The sequence below is a fragment of the Natator depressus genome, chromosome 2, assembly GCF_965152275.1.
Source record: "Natator depressus isolate rNatDep1 chromosome 2, rNatDep2.hap1, whole genome shotgun sequence".
Lineage (NCBI taxonomy): Eukaryota > Metazoa > Chordata > Testudines > Cheloniidae > Natator > Natator depressus.
Genome location: NC_134235.1, coordinates 14,665,500 through 14,693,001, shown reverse-complemented (window position 1 = coordinate 14,693,001; position 27,502 = coordinate 14,665,500). Strand labels below are relative to the sequence as shown.

Below are 27,502 nucleotides of genomic sequence, written 5' to 3'. Positions count from 1 at the left end.
TGTAAAAGGCATCAACTCCTTGTCTGCCCTTGATTTTTGCACCACCAAGGTCTCCCCCTCAACCACCTCTGCCACAAGCTATGCTAGAGGAGAATGAGCCCTTCTTTGCTCCCTCCGATGGTGTGAAGAATTGCTGCAAATTGTTGACAACAGAATGCCCAAAGGTCCCAACAAGGATATTGGTGGAGGCATCCATCTGTGTTCTTGTCATGTGGGTGTCGTTTGAGGTCTATCCTCCGCCAATTAATCAGTGTAAGAGACACAGTTATGTGTTTTAGAGTAGACAGGGAAACCATGTACCAATATCTGAGAGTCTGAGGAGTCCTTCTAAACATACTCCAAGGTGTGTGGGGGGATAACTGTTCAACTTGTACGGTAGACAACAGCGAGTATGGTACTTTAACTAATGGGGGGTGGTAACTGAGTAAGTCTCGGTGTGGATAAACCCGCGGTACCAGTTAACAGAGGAGACTCCAGCTCCAAAAATACTAGAAGGTCCCTGAAGTATCAAAATTCTTGAGGTACCAATGGCATCAAAGAATGGGTCGAGCAAGAACCTGTAGAGGATGGCTTTGGTACCAAGGTAGCTGGCACCCAGTGCTTGGCATTGGAAAGAGTCGACTCCAATTACATCAGTAACATAGGCAGTTGAACAGTCTTCGGTATCATAGACTTCCATGTTATCAGTACTGACTGTTGTTTGGGGACACGCATAGAATACTCCTGGAAGTGGCTCTGCAGCTCTGGGTATGGGTACCTGAGCTTGGTACCAAGTCTGTCTATGACAATTGACTTCTTGAATCTGTCTTCACTGTCCTTACAGTACAGAAAGCACTCAGAGCCTGCACTGAATTCCCTTTGGGACCGAGGTCTCCATAGCCTTCTCGGGCATCGGAGACCCAGACTTTCTCAGAGGTTTAGTCTTTATCTCTTTCTGCATCCAGGCAGCGGATGTCGATGCTACCTTTGCCGAGGTCTTCAGTGCTGTAGATGTAACCAGTACTGCCTACGTCTCAAGTAGCTGCCAATGACCAAGATCTTGAGGTAGACAGGGCACTAGACGTACTGGGAGGTCTGTGTATGTGCCGGCGGGTGTCCTCTGCCCCTGAAGCTGGTCTTAAGGCTTGCTTCATCATCAGGAATTAAAACTTGATCTCCCTATTTTTTCGGGATCTACCTTTGAAAGAAGTGCAGATCCTACACTCACTGGGAACATGAGTATCTCCCAAAGAGTGGAGGTACTGAAAATGCCCATCACTTATCAGGACAGTCTCACAGCAGGAGAGACACCTTTTAAATCCCAAGAGCCCAGCATCTCCAAGCAAAATAACAAAAAATTACCCCTTAATAGGGAAAGATTTTAAATCAATCTATGTCGATCTATAATTTTTTAAAGGAAAGATAAAAAGGGAACAACTGTTCCAACAACTATAAACACTATCAAAGAACTAACTACATACTAACTAACTGCTAAATACAGTACTAAAGAGAACAGGCACACAGAAGACTCCATCTCAGGCCAAAGGACGTTGACAGGGGACTGAGGGCTGTTCGTCCATGGCCCTTTATATCTTTGGTACAGGGCATGAGGGTGTGAGCTTGCATGTGTGGACCAAACAGGCACGGCCACCAAAAATCTCTGATCAAAGATGTAGAGTACAGGCATACCTGAACTGGAGCACCCACAGGGACAGTATTTGAAGAACCACCAATTATTATCTTGTTAATCCTGCTAGACATTACAGTAGTTAACCTTAGCACTGTATTACTCCTGGAGGAATTCTGCACTGCTGCACATGCAGAATTTGAGCAGAAATTGATGTTGTGCACGCAGAATTTCCTCCTCCCCATCCCCCACAGAAATGGGCTGCAGAGCTGCTGGCCGCCAGTAGGGGCTGCTGGACCCAGCAGAGCCCAGCTTGCAAATAGAAGACACTGCCGGGGGAGGGAGAGGGAGCTGTAGGGTTCCTGGGAACTGCAATTCTCAGCATGCCCTGAAGGAAGGAGGTGGCGTGCTGGAAATGCCATACAAGCTCAGGACCCAGCATCAGGTTGTTTCTCCTTCTGGGTCCTGAGCTTGGGGTGGGGGAGTGGGGAGAAGGAGGGGGTGCAGGTGTTTGGGTTGGGGGGTCCACAGCTGGGTTCTGGAGGGGAAGCGGTGCAGGTGTCTGGGCTGGGGGCAACCCACATCCGGACTCTGGTGGGGAGGGGGCAGAGAAACAGGAACTGAGTTGTTATAGGGGTTTCTTTAACTCTCTACTCCTGGGGGAAATTTTGTGTGTCTCTGTATTGTTACAGACATACTTGCCGACAGGTATTTTGAAATAAATTAGCAAAATAATTGAAACTGGCATGATTATATAGTGTTATTTTGACAAATAATATATGCAGAATTTTAAATTATTGTGCGCAGAATTTTTAATATTTTAGTGCAGAATTCCCCCAGGAGTAACTGTATGCATTCAAGCCAGAGATAATGGATAGAAGACAACTTTCCACCATGTAAGAAAGTCCATAATACACTTTTTACACACATTCTATTTCATATCTTGTATTTTCTCTTTAGAGAATTTGGAAATTTTGGGGCAAAGATGTAGCAATTTTGTATTTACCTCCCACTTTGCTTCCCCGTCATGTTCCACTAATTTCAGGCCATGCTTGTTCTTAAGATGTCTGTTGAACTCCCATTTTGTACCATACACAAAACTGCAAACTGGGCATTTAATGCCACCTGGGGAAAAAACAAAAACAAAAGAAGATATTTTTGGTATAATTTCCCTTAAACTTCAATGATCCCAGAGAGTATCCTCTTACTACCCTTACATTTTTGGGATACAAGAAAGCTATTCAAGCCTATTCAAGTTTGTGCCTTTTTCTGTCAACCTAAGCAGCAATAACTCATAAGATTTTGCTTTCTCTATGTATTAAACACTTATTATTTTAAATATAATCAGACTAGCTGAACCACTACAATGTATACAATTTTGAGTGGATCTTCTCCTCAGCCAGTTTGTGTTTCTGTGAGGGGCATGTGAGCCCCAGGGTAGAATGTAAACAAACTATTGACTGGCAAGGACCTGTGTTTTTTGTTTGCTGCACAACTGGAAACCCTTTGAAGGACGGTGAGTACACATGTGAGAGATGAGCCTCTCCACCAAAGAGGACTACACTGATCCTGACCTTCACATCCCACTGCTGGGCCAAAAAAAACAACAACAAAAAAAAAAAAAAAACAACCAAAAACCACACACTACTAGGGACTTAAAAGAAAAGTGCAGAATGCATTGGTTCCACTTATACAATTATAATTTGTAGACTGTACTGTCTAGCAATTTGTTTCTAGATGGAATTTGTGCCAAGATTTTAAATCTAAAAAGCAGAGATAGGCATGAGCCAAAAGTTTACATCTAGATTCACACCCAAAATTCCTCCAAGTTTGGGGGGATCCATATTCTGAGTTTTGATTTAGGCCCATCTGTAATATAAAGCCTTGTATGTGAATCACAATATTTAGGGAGGGGGAAAGGCTATTAGATCTTCCATCTCTTCAAAGGATGATCAGTTAAAGACTATTTTTTTTTTTTATGAACTCATCAACAAGGTATCTGAGAACCTCCCCATTATGTATAATCCCAGCAGATAAAAGCAATTTAGATGCTCAACCCAACGTCTTGCAGGACTGGAGCCATGTCTTTGGCTCTGAATTTGGTTTCCCCTTTTTCTTGATACAGCTCCAGTTTGTTGGCCCTCGAAGTATTAAGCAAGGCCTTAGTGGGGAGAAGTGCTTTTATGAGTGGTGGAGTTCTGTCAAGTAGATGTTTGACCATTTTTTAAAATACTGTCATACTCTTAATATTGTAAATGTTTCCAAAGTTGGGTCCATGTTTTGTTAATAAAAACAAAAAACAAAAACTCCTTTAATGCTGTTGTTCAGTGTTATCAGACTTCATAGCAGTACATCCAGTAAGATTATTCACTTTTCTGGGACTTCTGCAATACCAAAGTAAAACAAGGATAACATAAAACGGAAACTGCACCTTACCCTAAATATCTTTGCTTTCGTGAGTTTGAACTATAGATTTATTTTAACATTTTTAAAGTGTAAATACAGGTATCTTTTCATTATGGTCTTTAAACGGATATGGTACGTTGTTTACAGTGTCTTCACAGCAGCATAATTAAAAAAACTAGTACAGTACGACAAAATCATAAACTTCCAATTTCTACATTAGATTTCACCAATTTTTTAACTGTTTTCTTATTAAAGTAATTTGGTCAAATATCAGAACTTAGATGCATGCAGTTATGCAAATTAGTATTTGTTTTCACTGGATTTTTTTTCATCACTAAACCAAACTACAAATAGATTGAATACAACGGTGTGTTGTATCAGATGACTAGACCACACTAAATTAAATAAATATAAATATTAGGGGAGCTCCTTGTGCCGTCTTAAGTACTATACCACCAGATGGCCCTCTAGACATCATCATCCATTCCCCTGGCGAACGATGGCTCCAGCTAGTGCTATCTAATTAAATGCTTGACGCGTACTCTGGTAGGCTGATTACAAGTCAAGTTCTCATTGCACACAGTATTGCATGAATAAAGTGATTAGCTAGAACATTCATTTGTACAGCAACGGAAAGCCAGCATATGGTATTCCGCAGATGGAGTGAAATTAAACTTTATATTCTGATAAAACAGAACAAAATTTAGTTTAGCTGCCAGGCTCTTTCACTGACATTTATTAATCCTCAAGGATGCCACTCCTTCCCTCTCCCTAGATATTATAATCTTTACCAAACCTCCCGATTACAGCAGAGGCTCACTGCTATGTCTTTATAACTAAAGTGAAATTGCTTCTCTATTAATGGGCATAATATGAAACAGAGTACAAAAGAAAACTATCTTTAGTTCAGGTTAGGACAAAGATACTCTCCATTGCAAAAAAGGGAAATCAAATATTCATTCCACATCACACTTTAATAAAAAATCATCTAGGAGAAAGACCTTTCTATATTACTTCTAAATTAAAATTACTAGAACACTACACCACGTTAATTAAAGCTGCAATCTTTGTCATTGTGACTAATTGAAGAACAACAAATGGAAATACACAAATTGCTAACGTACAACTGTGTCAGTTAATTGGCATCAAAGCTCAGGAAAATTAATTTCTACTCAATTCATTAAATAGTTGGGACAGATATAGAAAACGTCAGTGAATGACATACCTTATCCACTTTTGACACCAATATTTGTGTCTATAAAATAATGTAATATATACTTCCAAAGCACCTTCCATCACAGAATCTCAATGCACTTTTAAAACAATTAATTTACTAACACAACATCCCCATGAGATCGGTATTATTATTTGTATTGCAGTAGCACCAACAGGATCAAGCTGTGATTGCAAGATGCTCTATAAACACAGAAATAGAAAGTTCCCGTCCTATAAAGTCTATAAGCCACACGAACAAGACAGACTATGGATATGAGGGAAACAGGGTGAAGAGAGGGGAAGTGGGTCATCTGTAGTTTAGACAAAGAAGGGATAAGTGATTTGTCCTGGGTCACAAAGAAAGTCTGAGGCAGAACTGGGGACAGAATCCATGCTTCCTGACTCCCAAGATCAGGAGATTATCTCCATACCATGCTTTCCTGTTTGATTACCTAACCAGGCAAGTGACCAAGGTTCCAAAAGCAATTAAAAAAAACAAAAACCCATTAAAAACTGTGTACAGTAAAAACAATGAAGAGTCCTTGTGGCACCTTAGAGACTAACAAATTTATTTGGGCATCAGCTTTCATGGGCTAGAACCCACTTCATCAGATGCAACGAAAGCTTATGCCCAAATATATTTGTTAGTCTCTAAGGTGCCACAAGGACTCCTTGTTGTTTTTCCTGATACAGACTAACATGGCTACCACTCTCAAGTGTGTACAGTGTATCACAAGATATTTTTGAGCCCTATGCCAGCTGAGCCCATACTGTTAGAATATTAATTTTCCACTGTTAAACACTTTTTTAAAATCAATTTTGTTGTAAGTTACATAATTCTATAAAGCTGAGGTGTATGAAAGTATCTGCTTTTCTGCCATTCACTGCTGCTATGAATTTCTAATAGCAGTCTAAAAATAAAATACTGCTGTGTGTCACTTTGCTGTGTAATTGCTTGGATGATTAGCATAGCACCTCGTGTACTATACATGCACTTTCAGAAAGCTTTGGGAAGAGTTTAATAGTCTACATGAAAATAACATTTTCAATTAAGGTATTTATACAAGTTAAAAGATGGAGTCTCAACTTTTAATTCTGAATGTTTTTCCTTGTGTCACAATTTCAGTGTTATTTAAAAGTGGTTTAGCATTTCTGATGGACAAGGATTCTTTGTAAAAAGAATAATTTGGAAATGCTGTTTAGAAATAATGACACGCTTGGGAGAATTGTAATTTATTCATTATCTAATATTTTTGCATTATTCTGGTATCTATTCTGTAACAAAAAGGGAAATTCTAAAGTTCCAACAGTTTCAAAGCAACATACTGGGCTTTAGCAATGAAATGGACATTAAAGGGAAAGATATTCAATGGCATAAAGGGCAGTGAGGCACTCAACTACAATTGAAAGTTGTGGCAGAGCTCCAACCTTGTCCCCATGGGTACCGCGCTTCCAGGCGGTTTATGCTAGCTTCAGAGGCTCACTGCAACCCTCCACATAGCCCTTCTCTCTCGAGGGCCATGGAAACAGTCTTCTGAGCCCTTTTCATCATAAGCCAGCAATGGAGGTTGGTGAGAGAATTCCCACAGTCTCAGTTGCTCCTACGCCTCATGCTAAAACAGTTTAGCCTCCTGTCCTGACAGGGGCCTGTTTTCCCCTCCCAGGAGGTGTTTCTGTAGTGGTGAATTAGGGGGAACCCAGGCCCGCCCTCTACTCCGGGTTCTGGCCCAGGGACCCTAATTGTAGCAGCTGTTGGCAGCCAACCTTTTACTGCCAGAGTTGCTACATTTCCCTGAGCCACTTTCCCACAGCTCTCCTGATTCTCCCTTCTTCACCCTTACCTTTGGGCTTCCTTACCAATGACTTGAGAGTGTCTTCATTAACCGGCCCTTCAGCCGCACTTCGTCTCCCCTGGCTCCTCTCTGCCTGACTGGAGAGAGCCCTTTTATATTATCAGAGGGGCCTTAATTAGAGTCAGGTGGTCACATTAGCTTAATGGCCTCACCTGACTCTTTGCAGGTTAATTGGAGTCAGGTGTTCTCATTAGCCTGGAGCAGCCCCTGCTCTGGTTAGGCAGGGAACAGAAAACTGTTAATCCAGTGGCCAGTATATCTGCCTTCTGCTACTCTGCTGTAACCGCATTCCTGTCCCTTTTGTTCATTAGTTGTCCCCCGTAATTACTTGGTTTTCCGGGTCCTGTGGACCCCCCCCCCCCTTAGGCTGGGGGGGATCCTTTAGCTGCGGGCGGGCTTTGCCCGCCCACTTCCTGGATCCCAATAAGGCTACTCTGCTGTTCCCAACTGGCCTGGGTCTATCACAAAGTGAATGGGCCACAGGAACCTAACTTCAATTTGTGTCTTTTAATATCTCCCCCTAAATCAATGGGAGCTGAATGGTTAAAAACCCCATTCAATGCTTTGAATAATTATCCTTAAGTGTGAGGCCAAAGCAGTTTCCATTTACAACAGATCTGCACTCGTTTACTTATCTTGACTTATTTATTGGGGGATTAACTTGGTGCCATTCAGTCTCAGTTCTCATTTCAGGATTAGCTCAATCTTTCAAAACTATCATGGAAATTTATCAGTTGATCACTCATTTGAAAAGAGACTGAAAAGATTGGGACTGTTTACCTTAGACAGGAGAGGAATAAGAGGAGACCTGATAAAAGTATATAAAATAATGAATGCTGTAGAGAAGGCAGATTGAGAACTTCTGTTCACCGTGTCGCATAACCTAAGAATAGGGGACAGTGAATGAAATCATAATGTTGCCATTTCAGAAGCTAGAAAAGGGAATACTTTTTTCACACAGGTAATTAAACTGTTCAATTCACTCCTCAATGTTCACCTTCAAATTGACTTTGCTTCAACAGTGAAAATAAACAGACAGATGTGCTGCTTTTAACTGGAAATTTACCTTGTTGGATAAGGGCTTCTGCAGCAAGTTCACCAGTACCTACATTAACATACTCTTCATTGGGATGCTTCCTGTTGTAATGCCTCTTCAGGGAGCCAGATATATTGCAGGAATAATGACAGTGTGCACAACGGAAAGGCTAGCAAAAAAAAAAAAAAAAAAAAAAAAAAAAAAGGAGAGTTACAACTTGTCATGCACGTCTGCTTTCTGTAGAGATGGGTCCAAGCTGCAGTATTCAGACTCAAACTTCCCCAAAATTCAAGAGGGTTCACATTGGTTAGGGCATATATCTGTCTCATTTATTCCAGGAGCTTTCAAACCAACACACAAGTATGTTTTAGCTAACTTACAGAAAATGTGTTGCTTTTTTAATCATTTACTCTAAACTATGTATCCTCACAACACTGTTTCACAAGTACAAACAGCTACACTGTGTTTATAAGTAATTATTTTCCACAATTGGTAATTAGGGGTCTCATCAGGCAAAGTCACGCTATCAAACATACTGCTTGCCACCTTGAGTAGGATCAGGGTCTCTCACCTCTGTAGGCAATATATAATCTTTATTTGAAAGGGGAAAGGAGGAGGACAGAAGTAACTGAGTCCAGGTCAGTAAACAAAAATTATTTGTATGTATAAATAAATTTTTGGGGTTTTGTTTTGGTAATGATTACAAAATTACAAGCGCAGGGTAAAACAGGTTGAAAGCATTAAGAAAGTCACAATGTAGGCATTTTTAGTATTATTAAACTACATAGCAGTGAAATGAATGCTCTGAAAATTTAATGGCATATTTCTTGAATGTAAATTTAATGTATTCTGTCTTGTACTGCTTTACACCTCATGTCTGTTCATGTCTGGATAGTGGGCGATGTATGAGCTGCTATGGCAGTTCTAATTCACAGGGAGATTCCTACAGATTAGCTGAATCCCCAGCTAACCAGATGAGACAGGTTAAGAGCTTCCAGAGTAGCGCAAAACAGTTGGAATATTGGAATACTTTTTATAGTGTGGGTGCTGAAAGCCACTGAACAAAACTGTAAGCCTTGTATAAGATGGAAACCACATCAAGCCAGGGGGTGCTGCTTCACCCCCTGCACCCATAGTACCAGCACCCCTGGTGCAAAACAGCCTTATGCCAAGGTCGACATGAAGTTTTTGCCGGTATAGAAATGGCTATTAGGGGATCAATTCTTTCCAACATTTCTATACTGGAAAAAGCCCTAGCGTAGATACAGTTAGATAGGTACAGAAGTTCTTTTGCTAATATAGACTATTTTGCTTGCTCAACCGGCGTAAAAAGTACTGGCAAGAAAGTGCTTTTTTGACAGCATAAACTGTATCTGTACTAGGAGGGTGTTGCTGGTAAACTATGCTAGCAATACTTTTAAATGTACATTAGGCCGCAGTGGGGCTCAGGATCTGGCCCTCTGTGTCTTGTTTTCCCATCTGTAAAAGGGGGATATTACTATCACACAGTGGTTTTGTGACGCTAAACTAATTAACGTTTACAAAGTGCTTTGAGGTCTAATGACAGATGAATATAGAAGTATTGTATGCCCATAGTGCTTTATGCAAGGGAAAGAGCATTACGCCCAATGTTCTAGCAAATTCACTGAATAAATACATTTTTCTACCTGCAGTATCCCTGCACTTCCAATCAGATGCAGTATTCTTCTCTTCTCATCCTCAACTATAGTGTAGAGCTGCTGTGCTTTTACCTACACCAGAGGTATGTTGTGAGGCTTCATTCTTGCAATGTGTTTTCAGAGCCTATAGCAGGGACTGTTTGGTCAGCAGGTCTACTGGTAGGGCCTCCTACTCCAGGATCTATTTTAGGTCAATGTGTCCTGAACAGGATTCAGTTGGGTCAACCTCCTTGTCAGTAACCCCCAAGTTCTGCCCAAGGGATAAGCATAGAGGAATCTGGAGTGGATAGGGGGACCTGGGCTCTCCCTATTCACCAGGACTTGGCCCACGGCCTTGGAAGTGTGATAGTGTGGCAAGGCTTATGTTCAACCCACCTCCTGCTCACATTCCCTTGTGACACTTCCTACCACACCGGATGCCGCAGTGTGGTGCATGGCTACAGTTTTGTTATAGTAATTTTCTCAAACCCCAGAGTCTCAGAATGGATGCAGGTGACCCTCTGGTGCCCCTGCACAAAGTACTCCCTATCTCTGGTGTGATATCAAAAAGTAGGGGGAAAGATCACAGCTGGACCTCCTTGATAAGAGCTTCTTCTTCTACTGTTGCAGAGCAGTGTCCTCCAGGAAATGGCTTCTCTCCGCCTCACTGCCTGGATTTCTGGAGCTCTCTTTATACAGCTCCTTTCCCCAGGAGTATGCTCAGCAGTGACTATGGAGTGGAGCTTTCCTGGCCCAGTACTGCTCCAGGTTTCCCACTATCTTGGCCATAGTGAGGGTTTGTAAACCCCATTAAAGAGCCACAAAAGAAAGACTCTACAGAAGTAGTATTTATCCCAACATTCAATTATAGTACCCTAAAGTTAAGCAGCTAAAATTTTTATTATGCATCCAAATCTCTATTTATGTGCCAAATATTAAACACACAATTTTGAAAATTAGATCCATTATTTTGTATATTGACAGGTTTCAGAGTAACAGCCGTGTTAGTCTGTATTCGCAAAAAGAAAAGGAGGACTTGTGGCACCTTAGAGACTAACCAATTTATTTGAGCATGAGCTTTCGTGAGCTCATGAAAATCCTCATGCAGGTTGTAAGGAGAGTGGTCACTTTGGATAGGCTATTACCAGCAGGAGAGTGAGTTTGTGTGTGTGGTTTTTGGAGGGGGTGAGAGAACCTGGATTTCTGCAGGAAATGGCCCACCTTGATTATCATACACAGAAGAGAGTGGTCACTTTGGATGGGCTATTACCAGCAAGAGAGTGAGTTTGTGTGGGGGGGGGGGGGGGCAGAGGGTGAGAAAACCTGAATTTGTGCTGGAAATGGCACAACTTGATGATCACTTTAGATAAGCTATTACCAGCAGGAGAGTGGGGTGGGAGGAGGTATTGTTTCATGGTGTCTGTGTATATAATGTCTTCTGCAATTTCCACAGTATGCATCCGATGAAGTGAGCTGTAGCTCACGAAAGCTCATGCTCAAATAAATTGGTTAGTCTCTAAGGTGCCACAAGTCCTCCTTTTATTTTGTATATGTGCACCATGGTGCTTGATATTAAATATTAACCTTACATGTTCACAAAGACAATATATGTGAAGGGTAGAAGGATGCCAGTAACAAACTACCATTACACCTATACATTTACAAAACAGGTGGAGAAATGTGAGTAAACCTTATAAGAAAACAGAAATACTAAACTGTACTGTATACCTCATTTTTTTAAAAAAAAAATTTAAACAAAGGCAAACAATTTCTGAATGCATCCTCTGTTTCTATGAAGATGCAGAGTAAAAAATATATGGGGAATCCAGCTGATTTAGCACACTGCCTGAACTTTCTGCCAACATTTAAAAATTTTAAATAGTGCTTACAAAACAAATATATTTATGCTCAAGACGGTCTTCTAATGGGCATCATTACCAGCTCCACCATGAATATTTCATGTTATTTTGAAAGTAAGACAAATTAAAGTCATTCTCCAACTGTAACACAGGATACAAGCTTCAAAAAGTTAATTTGTCATTACATATTAATCAGCAGTGGATCAAATCTATTTGATCTGTAACTTAATGGCACACAAAGAGCAGATCTTTCACCTGTATTTTTTCAGGTAATTAAAAAGAGCTCTCTGAACAGTCTGCTCTCTGCAGTTAATGATTTAAATTGTGTGTTTGCTGTGCTAATTATGCTAATTAGCCTGTAGAAAGTATTCAGAGTAAACAACCGCCTCTTTAAATTTGGGTCCATAATTCCACATTTGTCTAAGGGTAACCAACAGTATGGACAGAATGTGATGTCATCTTCTGAAACTTGATAAGCAATTAATTATAATAAATTACAGTATTCAACTCAGTAGGGAATATGAAAGCTAGGTTTCTGAAGGGGTAGGAGTACAAGGAAGAAAGACACACATAGAAGCCCTATCTACAGTAGCGAATTTTTCTAAAAACTTCCTCCTGTTGTCAATATCTGTTCACAGCTTCACCAGTGTTAGCAACATTAGGAGCCCAAATATAGAAAGAAGGACTGCTGGTTGCTGCAGCAGTTTCTGAACACAGTGTCCATCTATGTGCTCTAGGCAAGGTTTCATAATATTGTTATAACACCAGAAGCCCTGCTATGCTATGGCTCCCAACACTGGAAGCTCTGGTTAGAGTGAGCAATGGTGGGAAATTTATTATTTCCTTACCCTAGAAAGGACCAGAGATAGACAGAAGGCTGTAGTATAGCTGGAATAAGATGAATTTTGCTGACTGTGACAAAAGACCAAGAAATCTTGATCTTTAAGAATCAGTGCTGTATGCACATCTGAGAGCCTGACTGTTCACCAGAGTACAATATCTGTATGACAGCAGATTAGTAAACCTATGCAAAATAATTCTAATCAATTGGGTAAATCTGACTTGCATGTTATAAGAGACCGAATAAATTCACAGAACCATTTTGAGACAATCATGGTGACACATATGGATTGACTAGTTAAAGGGTCACCATCAACTTAAAATCTAATATATCCAAACATGAGTTAAAAGTAGTTTCTGGTACATTTGCACCCAAGCCCTTTGCTAATTGTTTGAGTTTTACAGTCACATTTTTCTACCGTTTTAAATGCTTTTGCTCTCCATTTGCTGTGTGAAAAATCCACATGAACAACAGAAGAAACTGACTACGGCTCTGCAACTGGATGCACAGAGTATCTTCTGTGAAGTGAAAAAGGTTTGGAAATTTTTTCTAACAGTCCTCTAGACTTCAGTGAAAATATTCTGTTATTCTATAATTTTAATAAAGATTTGTTGGGGGGAAAATCCTGCAGGAACTAGTAATTAATATTACTGTTCCTTTAACTAAGAGAAGCATTAAAAGATTACAGAGCCCCTTGACAAGTACACTGTTAGCATTAATTTTAGTCCTTAATTTTGCAAAAAAGGAACTATTCGGTATAACACAGACTTTGGATAGTGGCCTGTGCAGATATCCCAGGTAGCCCTCAAAATATGTCAACGGCTGCGCTAACCAAGCACTAATGTGACCAACAGGGAAAATCCACTATTTTTTTTTTTTAAAGATCTAATTGTATGTTTAGTTCTGCGTGAACAGATGATAAAAAACAACAGGAACCTATGTATATTTATGTGCCTATTAATGCCTGAATGTCTCCTACAATCATAAAACTGTCCAGCACTTAGGCATGCTACGTGGCAGTAAATCAATCTATTCTAAAAGATTTGGCATGAAAACTTCAAAAAGGATATTTTCAACTCGGGGATTTTCCTGTTATTTTACTGGCACATACAGTATTTCCTGAGAATGGAGGAAGGAGTGAATAGCCAAGGAATACTTAATGTAAATGTCATATCTTTTCTTTTGAAATGCTGTAAATGTGCCCTAAAACTTCTTTAAAACATACAAAATAATAGTTTTTTTTCCCATTTATAAACTACTGTTTTGCTGCTTCCAAAAGAGATATTTGACTCTACCAAAATTAGCTCCAAAAAAATAACAAAAATATTAGAGAAGGGCTGTGACAAACTGCTGAAGCCAAATAGCAGGGTCAGCACTCTGATCACAGTAGCTTCAATTAGTTTCTCCAGCAACAGCTAATTGAGGAAATAGGGAGGAATTAGCTACTCAGAGGCGAAGGCTGGGTTAGAGTTATGGAACAAACTGCCCCTTAAGCTGACTACCTTGAAGTGGGGGGGGGGAAGGGAGAGGAGGGGGGCTACCTATACCCTGACTGAAGAAGATACTAAGGAAGAAAACAACTTTATTTGAGCATAAGCTTTCGTGAGCTACAGCTCACTTCATCGGATGTAGCTCATGAAAGCTTATGCTCAAATAAATTTGTTGGTCTCTAAGGTGCCACAAGTACTCTTTTTCTTTTTGTGGATACAGACTAACACGGCTGCTACCCTGAAACCTAAGGAAGAAAGGTCTCTTTTCCTCCTAGGGCCCTGATGAACAGGGGCTGAAGGTCACAAGTATTAAATAGTTGTATTGCATTGTACAGTGTTGGTGGACAGGACTTGAATAAATTATACAAAGTGAACACTAAAAGAAGGGAGTTTGAGTGGTTTCTATGGTGATCAAGGACAGGGCAGACATATGTACTATTACAAGTGGGGGCTTGTCCAGGATCTTGATTCCTATGCACGGGGTACTTGAAAATTTGTTGAGGGAGAGTGGGAGGGGGCGGTATGAAGATTCAGTGCCTGGACACAGAGCGGACTCTGCAGTGGTGGCAGAAGCAGCAGCAAAAGATGATGCATACCTTCCAGAATCACACCAACCAGAAAGACAACCCCTTCTGGTGTGGCAGCCGGAGCAGCAGAACCTGCAGGAAGTCATCATGGAGAAGGTGCAATGACCGCTGATACAGAAGTTGGTGAGTCCCAGTGCGGAGACCAGGAATCATACACAGGGAGTGATTCTATGCAACGTGGGGCCCAACTGATGACTTGGCTGTGTTCCTGGTAATATCCGAGAGAGTAGCCACGGGAACCGTGTGGAGTAAGGAAATGTGGGCCATCCAGGTGGTACCCTATCTCACCAGGGAACAGGGCTGGCTTTACCATGAGGCGAACTGAGGCAGCCACCTCAGGTGCCAGACTGTGGGGAGGCGCCACTAGGACCCAGAGTGTAGAAAATTGTGTCTGCTGCTGGTGCATATGTATTCTCTCTGCTCTAGATGCACAGAGATGGTGGAGTGCTGTGCTGGAGGAAGGGGGGCACAAGAGACACAACAGGCAGGCAGGAGAAAAGGTGAGAGGGAATAACAGAAAGCAGCAGGAGCTGCAGGGAGAGAGAGGAGGAGGAGCCTCTTTGTGAACAGGGGCCGCTAACAGGGAGTTGGGAAGGGGAGTGGGAAGGGGGCGAGGTACACTTGCCATTTTTTAAAACCTTTACACTAAACTATAATCAAAACTTCTTGATTTAAACAAATACCCTATCATTAACCTAGGTAACTGTAGGAGAAAATGCAGGCAGAAGCCCAGCAGCAGAGTGGGGGCTATCCTGTTTATTGCACTCAGTGTAGCACGTATGATTACCTGCCCTGTGGGTGGGTGGAGTATGTGTGCATTCGGTGCAAGGAGCTCCTGGCCCTCAGAGACCACGTACGGGCTTTGGAGGCCAGGGTGGCAGAACTGGAGGAGCTAAGGGAGGCAGAGAGGTATTTTGATGAGGCTTTCTGGGACACTGTAGATTTGTCCCACCTCCGGTCAGACAGCCCCTGCGCTGTTAAGGAGGATGAAAGGCCCAGAGAAGGAGAGTCCAGTCAACGGGAACAGAGGGAAACCTTCCCATAGTTGGGACCCTCCTTCCAGATGATGTTGGGGTATCCTCTTGCACTGAGGTTACCTCTCTGGGGGGAGGGAACTCCACTCATTAGGAAAAGGCAGGTGTTAGTAATGGGAGATTCGATCATTAGAAACATAGATAGCTGGGTTTGTGATGACTGGGAGAACTGTATGGTGACTTGCCTGCCAGACTTCTGTGTAGTGCTGGGAGGAGCTGGTGGCTGTGGTACATGTAGGTACCAATGACATAGGGAAGGGTAGGAGAGACGTCCTGGAGGCCAAATTTAGGCTGCTAGGAAAGAGACTGAAATCCAGCACCTCTATGGTGGCACTCTCAGAAATGCTACCAGTTCCACGCGCAGGGCCAGGTTGGCAGGCAAAGCTTCAGAGTCTCCATGCGTGGATGAGACGATGGTGTAGAGAGGAGGGGTTTAGATTTATTAGGAACTGGGGAAACTTTTGGGATAGGGGGAGCCTATACAGGAAGGACGGCTGGCACTTCACATTAGAAAGGTTGCAGAGAAGTTTTTAAATAAAGAGATGGGGGAAAGCCAACTGCTGCAGAGGCGCACGTGGATCGGACAGAGACTTCCCTCTCTTAGAGGAGAGTTTATTGATAGAGATTCTCTAGGTTTTAGTCAGGAGGAGGGGATGAAAGAGGACAAAGTATGGGCCAGATCAGACAAGAAACATTCACATAAAGAATCTGACACATCAGAAATAAACAGTGACAAGTTTTTAAAGTGCTTGTACACAAATGCTAGAAGTCTAAATAATAAGATGGGTGAACTAGAGTGCCTCGTGTTAAAGGAGGATATTGATATAATAGGCATCACAGAAATCTGGTGGAGTGAGGACAGTCAATGGGACACAATCATTCCAGGGTACAAAATATATGGACAGAAGGACAGAACAGGTCGTGGGGAGGTGGGGGAGGAGGGTGGCACTATATGTGAAAGAAAATGTAGACTCAAATGAAATAAAAATCTTAAATGAATCCACATGTTCCATAGAATCTCTATGGATAGTAATTCCACGCTCTAATAAGAATATAACAGTAGGGATCTATTATCGACCACCTGACCAGGACAGTGATAGTGTCGATGAAATCCTAAGGGAGATTAGAGAGACTATCAAAATAAAGAACTCAATAATAGTGGGGGATTTCAATTATCCCCATATTGACTGGGTACATGTCACCTCAGGACAAAATGCGGAGACAAAATTACTCGATACTTTAAATGACTGCTTCTTAGAGCAGCTGGTACAGGAACCCACAAGGGGAGAGGCAACTCTCGATCTAGTCCTGAGTCGAGCGCAGGATCTGGTCCAAGAGGAAACTATAAAAGGACTGCTCGGAAACAGTGACCATAATATAACAACATTTAACATTCCTATGGTAGGAAGAACACCTCAACAGCCCAACATTGTGGCATTTAATTTCAGAAAGGGGAACTATGCAAAAATGAGGAGGTTAGTTAAACAGAAATTAAAAGGTACAGTGACTAGAGTGAAATCCCTGCAAGTTGCATGGACACTTTTCAAAGACACTATAATAGAGGCTCAACTTAAATGTATACCCCAAATTAAAAAACACAGTAAAAGAACTAAAAAAAAGAGCCACCGTGGCTTAACAACCATGTACAAGAAGCAGTGAGAGATAAAAAGGCATCTTTTAAAAAGTGGAAGTCAAATACAAGTGAGGTAAATAAAAAGGAGCATAAACACTGCCAAATTAAATGTAAAAATGTAATAAGAAAAGCCAAAAAGGAGTTTGAAGAACAGCTAGCCAAAAATGGAAAAGGTAATAACAAAATGTTTTTTAAGTACATCAGAAGCAGGAAGCCTGCTAAACAACCAGTGGGGCCCCTGGATGATCGATACACAAAAGGAGCACTTAAAGATGATAAAGTCATCACAGAGAAACTAAATGAATTCTTTGCTTCAGTCTTCACGGCTGAGGATGTTAGGGATTATCCCAAACCTGAGTTGTCTTTTGTAGGTGACAAATCTGAGGAATTGTCACAGACTGAAGTGACACTAGAGGAGGTTTTGGAATTAATTGAGAAACTTAACAGTAACAAGTAACCGGGACCAGATGGCATTCACCCAAGAGTTCTGAAAGAACTCAAATGTGAAATTGCGGAACTATTAACTAGGGTTTGTAACCTATCCTTTAAATCAGCTACTGTACCCAATGACTGGAAGTTAGCTAATGTAATGCTAATATTTAAGAAGGGCTCTAGGGGTGATCTTGGTAAGTCTAACATCAGTACCAGGCAAATTAGTTGAAACAATAGTAAAGAATAAAATTGTCAGACACATAGAAGAACATAAATTGTTGCACAAAAGTCAACATGGTTTCTGTAAAGGGAGATCATGTTTTACTAATCTATTAGTTATCAGAAGGGTAGCCGTGTTAATCTGGATCTGTAAAAGCGGCAAAGAGTCCTGTGGCACCTTATAAACTAACAGACATATTGGAGCATAAGCTTTTGTTGGTGAATACCCACTTTGTCGGATGCATGTAGTGGAAATTTCCAGAGGCAGGTATAAACATGCAAGCAAGAATCAGGCTAGGGATAACGAGGTTAGTTCAATCAGGGAGGATGAGGCCCTCTTCTAGCAGCTGAGGTGTGAGCACCAAGGGAGGAGAAACTGCTTTTGTAGTTGGCGAGCCATTCACAGTCTTTGTTTAATCCTGAGCTGATGGTGTCAAATTTGCAAATTAATTGAAGCTCAGCAGTTTCTCTTTGAAGTCTGGTCCTGAAGTTTTTTTGCTACAGGATGGCTACCTTTAAATCTGCTATTGTGTGTCCAGCGAGGTTGAAGTGTTCTCCTACAGGTTTTTGTATATTGCCATTCCTAATATCTGATTTGTGTCCATTTATCCTTTTACGTAGGGACTGTCCAGTTTGGCTGACGTACATAGCAGAGGGGCACTGCTGGCACATGATGGTGCAGATTACATTTGTGGACATGCAGGTGAATGAACTGGTGATGGTGTGGCCGATCTGGTTAGGTCCTGTGATGGTGTCGCTGGTGTAGATATGTGGGCAGAGTCGGCATCGAGATTTGTTGCATGGATTGGTTCCTGAGTTAGAGTTAGCTAATGTAATGCCAATATTTAAGAAGGGCTCTAGAGATGATCCTGGCAATTACAGACTGGTAAGTCTAACATCAGTACCGGGCAAATTAGTTGAAACAATAGTAAAGAATAAAATGTATCAGACACATAGAAGAACATAAATTGTTGCGCAAAAGTCAACATGGTTTCTGTAACTTATTAGAGTTCTTTGAGGGGGTCAAACATACATGTGGACAAGGGGGATCCAGTGCACATAGTGTACTTAGATTTCCAGAAAGCCTTCAACAAGGTCCCTCACCAAAGGCTCTTACGTAAATTAAGTTTTCATGGGATAAGAGGGAAGATCCTTTCATGGATTGAGAACTGGTTAAAAGACAGGGAACAATGGGTAGGAATAAATGGTAAATTTTCAGAATGGAGAGGGGTAACTAGCAGTGTTCCCCAGGGGTCAGTCCTAGAACCAATCCTATTCAACCTATTCATAAATGATCTGGAGAAAGGGGTAAACAGCGAGGTGGCAAAGTTTGCAGATGATACTAAACTGCTCAAGATAATTAAGACCAAAGCAGACTGTAAAGAACTTCAAAAAGATCTCACAAAACTAAGTGATTGGGCAACAAAATGGCAAATGAAATTTAATGTGGGTAAATGTAAAGTAACGCGCATTGGAAAAAATAACCCCAATTATACATACAATATGATGGGGGCTAATTTAGCTACAACTACTCAGGAGAAAGATCTTGGAGTTATTGTGGATAGTTCTCTGAAGACATCCATGCAGTGTGCAGCAACAGTCAAAAAAGCAAACGGGATGTTGCAGATCATTAAAAAAGGGATAGAGAATAAAACGGAGAATATCTTATTGCCCTTATCTAAATCCATGGTACGCCCATATCTTGAATTCTGTGTACAGATGTGATCCCCTCATCTCAAAAAAGATATACTGGCATTAGAAAAGGTTCAGAAAAGGGCAACTAAAATGAATAGAGGTTTGGAACAGTCCCATATGAGGAGAGATTAAAGAAGTTAGGACTTTTCAGCTTCTCCTTAATGAGGAGACTAAGGGGGGATATGATAGAGGTATATAAAATCATGAGTGCTGTGAAGAAAGTGAATAAAGAAAAGTTATTTACTTGTTCCCATAATATAAGAACTAGGGGACACCAAATGAAATTAATGGGTAGCAGGTTTAAAACAAATAAAAGGAAGTTCTTCTTCACTCAGCGCACAGTCAACCTGTGGAACTCCTTGCCTGAGGAGGTTGTGAAGGCTAGGACTATAACAGAGTTTAACAGAGAACTGGATAAATTCATGGAGGTTAAGTTCATTAATGGCTATTAGCCAGGATGGGTAAGGAATGGTGTCCATAGCCTCTGTTTGTCAGAGAGTGGAGATGGATGGCAGGAGAGAGATCACTAGATCATTACCTGTTAGGTTCACTCCCTCTGGGGCACCTGGCCTTGGCCACTGTCGGTAGACAGGATACTGGGCTGGATGGACCTTTGGTTTGACCCAGTATGGCCATTCTTATGTTCTTATATACCTCTCTAGCACCCCCAGAAGCCAGGACTGATTAACACCAGCTTCTCAAGTAGCTTCCTGTTTCCTGCTGCTTCCCTGAACCCACCTGAGGAGAACAGGAAGTCAACTGAAGTAACAGGAGCCAGTTAGGCCCTTAAGACGCTGATATCTTCCGTCACTCAGGCCCTGCTACCAGCCTGCTTATTTGTCCCCTTCAATTGAGTGTTGAGAGCCACTATAGCTGGCACAGAACAGCAGTCATGAATGAAAGAAGAAAACACCTCTCTGGGACAACATTCAGAAAAAGAAAGCAAGCAAAGGAAGCTTTTCTATCTAAGCAGGAAGGAGCTCTCCTGAGATACATAGACACAAATAACAGGAAACTAACAGAGACTGGGTGAGGAGGCACCACTCCAACTTCTGGAGGCTGAGATTAAACTCTCCGAAGAGTTCCTAAGAAGCCAATTTTCCGAGAAAAGAGGTCCAGTCACCTAGGGTGCAGAGTGAGGGAGGGGTGGTGAACTGAAAAGCCCCAAGAAGAAAAGGGAGGAGCTGAAAGGAACTTTTGTAGGTAATAGCCCGCTATCAGTGTGGAAGGCCGAGACATATAAAACACCACTGCCCTAAGATGGAATGCGAGTTTGCAGAATTCTGCAAATAGATGGGACTCTTGGGGGCAGGATAAAAATAAAACCACCTACTGTCCCTGTCAAAGTGGGAAGGAGGTGCCTAAGGGGGATTGTGAATACTATCTTGGGATATTCATTGATCCAGGGGATTTAGTGAAGCCCCACTGGAGACTCCTGGAAGAAAAAGCAGAGCTAGAATGCATCCATGGGGAGAAGAGTTTCTATCGAATAGCAGAGGTAACCCTATAGGTAAAGGGGAAGTTTAGGCAGAAGCAGGTGGGAGTAATGGAGAGGCTACCCCATTTGGTCATAGTAGGTGCGGATTGGAGCCCTTTCACCTATAGAAAGAAAGCAGGCAGCTGGGGCCCTATATGGGTAAAACAAGAGCAAATGAGGAAAAAGGGCCCGAGTTAATAGAATCAGACACCCGAGATGGAATGATACAAGTCAGGAGGAAAACAGAACCACTCCAGGGGAAGACAAGGAGAAAAAGGGAAAAGGTAGAACTAGGCTTGGGGGAGAAGTTCAGTCCCAGGAGTTGGACGATTCCGAGAACCTACACTGCAGGAAGGGTGAGGATGGTCGGAACCCAGAGGTCAGTTTGTGGGACTGGGAGAACCAGAGGCCTTAGGGAGGAACCAGAAGCCTTAGGAGAACAAGGGACAACAACAGTTCCTACCCCAAGACAAGGGGGAAGAAGATAAGGAGAATGGGCCTACAGGTTTTCAGTGGTGTGAAGATCTGTGAGCTGAGATTGAATTATGGGGATGTCCTCCACCCTTAAAACATGATTTATGGATGGAGGATGGAAGGACCCAGAAAGGGAACCCTACAAGACCACTCTGGGGGCAAACTAGAGTATAAAGAAGCAAGTGCCTCCTACAAGGAGGGAGGGAGCAAGGGAAAAAAAAAAAACACACGTTGGTGAGGTGTGTGATAAAATACTGAGGTCTAATACATGAGTCAGCACTCTGATCTCCGTAGCCTCAATTAGTTTCCCCAGTGATGGCTGATTGAGGAAAGAGGGAGGAATTAGCTAATCAGAGAGGGCAGCTGGGTGAGTTAAGGAACTAATTGGCCATCACAGCTGACTAGCTTGATAAAAGGAAGGAAAAAAGTGTTAGGAAGGGGGGAGAACAGGGCTAGCTGTGCCCAGACTGAAAAATTCCAAGGAGGAGAGATCTCTTTTCCTTACAGGACTGTGACAAACAGGGGCTGAAGATAATAGGATCATAAGTATTAGAATAGTTGTGTAGTATTGTACAAATGGCAGTGGAGGGGACTTGAATAAATTATAGGAAGTGGACACTAAAAGAAGAGAGTCTGAGCTGTTTTTGCAGTGTTCAAGGATGGGCTGGGGGAAATACGCTCTATTACAAAGGATACAAGGAGTAATATACAAAAATAATTTGTAAATAAGTCCAAAAATTGTGACAAGTAAAAACAGTAAGTACATTACAAACAACCTGACCGCATAATATCATACAATGGTATGACACACTAAAACAACAGTTATTTATATCTATTCTACTTTGGCCAGCACAAATCTTTAACTGATTTGAACCCTTTTTATTCCAGGTGCACTTTAGTTTGAATGATTATTGCACTCCATGAGTATTAATTAATCATGGCTTATTTGCCTCTTACCTTGAAAGAGACATGTTGTTCCATGTGACGTAGGAGCTGTGGCTTTTGAGCTGCAGTATAGTCACACACTGTACATTTAAACTGCTTTCCTAAAACAGAAATGGAAAATGTGTTCAAATAGCTTTCTGTATTTAAATATGAAGAGGCAATCTATCAATGATATTTCATTATAAAGATGATTCTCAACAGAGTAAGGACAACCAAATATTGTAAACTTATCTATTAGAATTTGGTATCAATAGAGAGCCAAGTTTTGCAAAATTCTGGTCAAAAAGGGCTGAACAGAATAGGACAGAATGAGCCTTTGCCTGCTATTTTTAATTACAAGTGTTAAACAGTGGATATATTACTTGGGATAGCCATTGGGGAAAGAACACGCTTTATCGTAAATGGCCAGTGGACATCATTGCGGCTTTGCAAAAATATAGCTGCAAGCACATTTCTTTGGTTGTAAATAATGTAGTTCTTAAAAGACAGATGTTCAGACACGCCTGTTGCAGGTGTTTGTTCCATCTCTGTCCCAATCTTCCAAATGTTATGACTCGTACATTTTTTTAATTTTTAAAACTCACTGGATTTATTTTTAGAATACTATAAATTATTGCGGCTGGTCTTCGACAAATGATTTTTATTGGCATGTTTACTACGATCTTAAAATAATGACTCAAACAGTCTTGAAAGGGATCCTTGCAAACAAAGACAAAAAACCCCAAAAGCGGCCAAACAGAAATAAGCAAAATAAATATAAAATAGTATGTTAACATGCCAAGCGGTACTGAGGCTTTGTGCTCAGACCTTTCACTTCTGTACGCCCGGGTTCAATGTGTGACTGAGGAAACAAACTATAGTGAATGTGATTTTTTTAACCTTACCTTGCCAGTCTGTGTTCAAAAGGAGCCCATAACTAAAAGACTAGGAGTGTTGTGGGCAGACTGGAAAAATATCTATTACCTAGAAACCAGGGACATGTAAAAGTGTTATCTGGTCACCATATTACCTAGTCACTTAGATGACAGCAACTTCAAGCTATTGCTGATGCCTAGAAAACAAGTGAGTTATCTTGGAGGCATCTACCATGTACTTGTGTTTCTAGTGACCAAAAAGATATAATTTCGCTGTCACCCATTTGGAACACTGGAGAATGTAGTCATGGATTGACTTAGCCTGAATTTCAATGGTTGTAAGCTGAAGCTATGCAAATTCAGACTACAAATCTGGCACAACATTTTTAACAGTATCTGTAATTAGCTACAGTATTGGAATTATTTACTTAGGAACATGATGGTCAATTCGAATTTCAATCCTGTTCTCCAAAGTGCTTGCAACCCCTCCCATCTTGGCATCATCCACAAATTTTATAAGCACACTCTCCACTCCACTATCCAAATCATTAATGAAAATATTAAATCTATGAGTCTACGAAGTAGGGGCATTCTGAAGGGGATCGAGATAGTCAAATGTGGGAACAATGTATTTCATGATGACCCTATTCACCAATGGGACTGAAATCTCTCTTACATTTCAAGGAGAGGATCTCTTGTTTGAGGCTTTTTAAAGCTAGGAAGTGCTATGCTAGAACTCTCAAACTCATTCTATCTCAACCCTATCTCCCCACCATTCACCTTTTTCCCTCCCTAAAACATTTGCTTGTTTTCTCTCTTTTTTTTATGCTCTCCTTCCTCTTGATTTGAAAACAAATATTCTCCTTCTTTCCTCTCATTCTCTCTTCTCATGTTCTTCTCTATTCCTCCATTCTTCATCTTCCTCCCTTAGTTATGAGTTCAGACACCATAAGTATGGGGAATATTAAAATGCGGAGCGAGAGCAACAGAGAGATCTTCCTACTTCCAGGATTTCCATACCACAGAGCTTTATTTGTCCAAACAATTTTAAATGCTTGTTAGAAAAGCTGTCAAAAACTAAAAGAAGCCAAGGCAAAAGTGGAAAAGGCAGATTCACTCCTGCTTGTCACGAAACAGGGCATTTTCTTTACATTCAGAATCTTGTTAATAAAAATTGCAAATTTTTTGTACTGAAAGTGACAGCTCCAATAAAAACAGCTAAGAAAAATCTTGAAACAATTTTTTGCTACCTAATTAAAATAATGAAAGTCAGGTTCTATGCTTCATTTCTAGTCATAAACTGTAATCAGCCTAGACGATTGAATTGTTTTCTATCATAACACTCTTGAGAGGAATAAAGCAGAGAAAAAAAAACCACTTTATTTTCTAGTGGGTTAAACTGACCCTACAGGGCTGAAGTTTGAACAAAAAATGCCTGATTTCATAAGCCAGGAAGACAAGACAGAAACAGTGAAGCAATTTTCAAACTCCCACCTGATTTCAATGGGGCAGGATTTCACATATAGAATTTTGGAAAGGAAATAAAGAGGAAAAAGCAGGCAATGGAAAAGGGAGGAGACCCAGATCCATTTACATCACTGAGAAACAGCAGCAGCTGGAAAAGCAAAGTCATCTCATATACTCCAGAGGAAGATGGCAGTCTGAGCCCTAACAATAAAGGCTACTGGGCACATATTTGTTTTTCCTGTACCCAGGGTTGCTAATTTTGGTTGGACATATTCCTAGAGGTTTCCTCACATGACATAATCTTTAATTCCTGGAGACTCCAGGACAATCCTGGAGAGTTGGCAACCCTACCTGTAGCCAAGGCTTCAACTCAACCAGCTCGTGTGTTAAAAGTACACATCACCTAGTCTATGCTACAATTTTGGAAGATGGTTAGTAAAAACACCTTAGCTAACATGTCCTAACATCACACCTTTATAAACTAGTCTAGGCAAAGCCTGTGTGACTATAGCCCTATTCTCATTATGGTCAAGTTTGAGTCAAGTTAAGGTCCTCCCAGTCTATAAAGTAGCACAACAATCACTTATTTGCACACATGAAATAGATCAGACATTGAACTGCCTGATTTACAAACACAAATAACGTTTTCATGTCCAAATTTTATTATCTGCACATGAAAATAATTGTACATGAAAATCTGTGAATGAAAACACAAACGGTAGTTTTTTTAAAATTAAGCCGTAAGAGCAAAAGAGAAAATAAGATTCTACTAGATTTTCATAGTAAAACCTACCCTTACCTAATAGCTGGTAATACAAAGTATGAGCATGCAGTCAAAAACAGAAGATGCTTCTTTGTAAATGACATCCCAACATTTCCTTTTGACTCAATTATATAAACAACAAATCAAAGAAACACAATTCAGCATAGGACAGTTAATTTATTAGTTATTCATTTTATTCCAAAATACAGCCATACAACATCATTTAGACTGACTCATTATTGTGCTAGTGTTAATCCGGTTAGAGCCCTGCAACCTGACTCCAACTCAACTGGACCTGACTACAAGTGTTGGGTTCAGATCAGGTATGAAAACAACCTAACCCTCTCAGGTTGAGTAACCTCTGAACACCTCCTATTATCCTGCAGTGTTGGTGCGGAGTTGGCATGCCCCGCTCCTGCTTGCTACCACCATCTTGCTATGCTGTATGCACTGCAAAATGTGTGCGCCAATGAGTGACAGAACCTCTCACTCTGCAGTGCACACAGTGCAGAGAGGCAGTGACGGTGGCTGGCAGGAACGGAGCATAGAACCACCGCTGCACTGACCCCACAGGCAGGAGGCAGTCAGAGATGGATCACAGGCTTGGGGCCCTACCAGGATGAGCCCCAGAACGAGGCAGTGGCGCTGACCAAGTTTGCGGGGGAAGTGGCAGGTTTGGGTCGGGTCAGTTCCAAAACGACTTGGCATTCTCAGGTCAGGTTGGCCGTGCTTGAATTTGGGTCAGGCTTGAAAAGTAGGTCCTCTGGATCAAATTACATTGGGACTACTGGAAAGTACAATTATTTATTGAATTATTATTATTATTATTTTAGGAAAATAGCAATTGGGAGTGATTTAGTGATTCTAGTGAATATTACAATAATTACATGTGCCCACAACATTTCTGTTTACATCTTCTTATTTTGGTTTCATTGGGACATTGGGATAAACCATAATTTGAAATATAAATCCTCTATTGTGAAGTATACAGTGAAATGAAAATCTAATTTCAAAATAAATCATCAAAATGTGATGGAAAGGGAGATCGCAAAAGAGTAGCAGTATTAGAAGACAATGTTAGTGCATTAACAAAAATGTATATACAAAATAAAACTGATATTAAAAACCTGGCAAAGATAGAATAGAATTATATTTGACGAGACCAGATCAATTATAACATACAAACATACCATAGGCTACTGAATACATAGTAAAAGTCAATGGGACTTGTGCTACTAAATCACCGAGTCCTGTTTGAAAATCCCACTCAAAGAGAATAAATGGTCATATTTTGAAATGTAATATCTTATTTCAAACATTGTTTTACTTTTTATATTTTGTGTATATTTTCTCAACTAATATGAGATAATATTCTTCACATTTGAAAACTTAATCAGACTGAAGATTCAAACATGAACAGTGTCAAGTTTTTCTGTACCACCCAACACTGCACTGCCTAAGCACTGAGTGCTAACTATGTGTGGCAAATGCAACAGAAGAACGTATCTTCATATAAAGAAAGATTATGGTTCTGATCCTGCAATTCTTCCATTTGCCAAACTCCCACTGATATCAGCAGGAGCTGTGCGTATGGAATTTTATATCTAAAGGATAAGAAGCCGAACGAGCATTTTAGAAGATCAAATCTTTGGTAGTCAGCTGTCTCTCCATTTATACAAATTAATCATGAGACATCTTCAATGGCTCCGTGCAACAGATATGGCAATTTCCTGCCATATCCTTGGGAGATCTTATTGAATTCAGTTTAAGTATCTTTAGGATCTACTGTATTAAGTGAATGGTTTATATATTAGTGTGGGCTGGGATTTTACGTAACCTCTCAAGGGGGGAGATGCAACACATGGGAGACCTGGGAATTCAGAGGACTATATTGAACCATGTGCCAGAGAAGAATGGACTCTTGGAACAAAAAGTGTTAAGTGTTTTTCCTGGAGAAT

The 27,502-nt window shown here is 41.0% G+C and overlaps 1 protein-coding gene across 1 annotated transcript in view; it reads right to left on the bottom strand.

Moving 5' to 3' along the window:
* The window catches only part of ZFAT (zinc finger and AT-hook domain containing), a 137,769-nt gene that overhangs the window by 25,491 nt on the left and 84,776 nt on the right, over window positions 1–27,502 (bottom strand). Inside the window, exons 11-13 of the mRNA XM_074943813.1 lie at window positions 22,473–22,561; window positions 8,147–8,285; window positions 2,613–2,731 (exon numbers count right to left, since the gene is read on the bottom strand). Of these exons, the coding sequence (XP_074799914.1) occupies window positions 2,613–2,731; window positions 8,147–8,285; window positions 22,473–22,561 (347 nt within the window). The remainder of the gene's footprint in view (window positions 1–2,612; window positions 2,732–8,146; window positions 8,286–22,472; window positions 22,562–27,502) is intronic.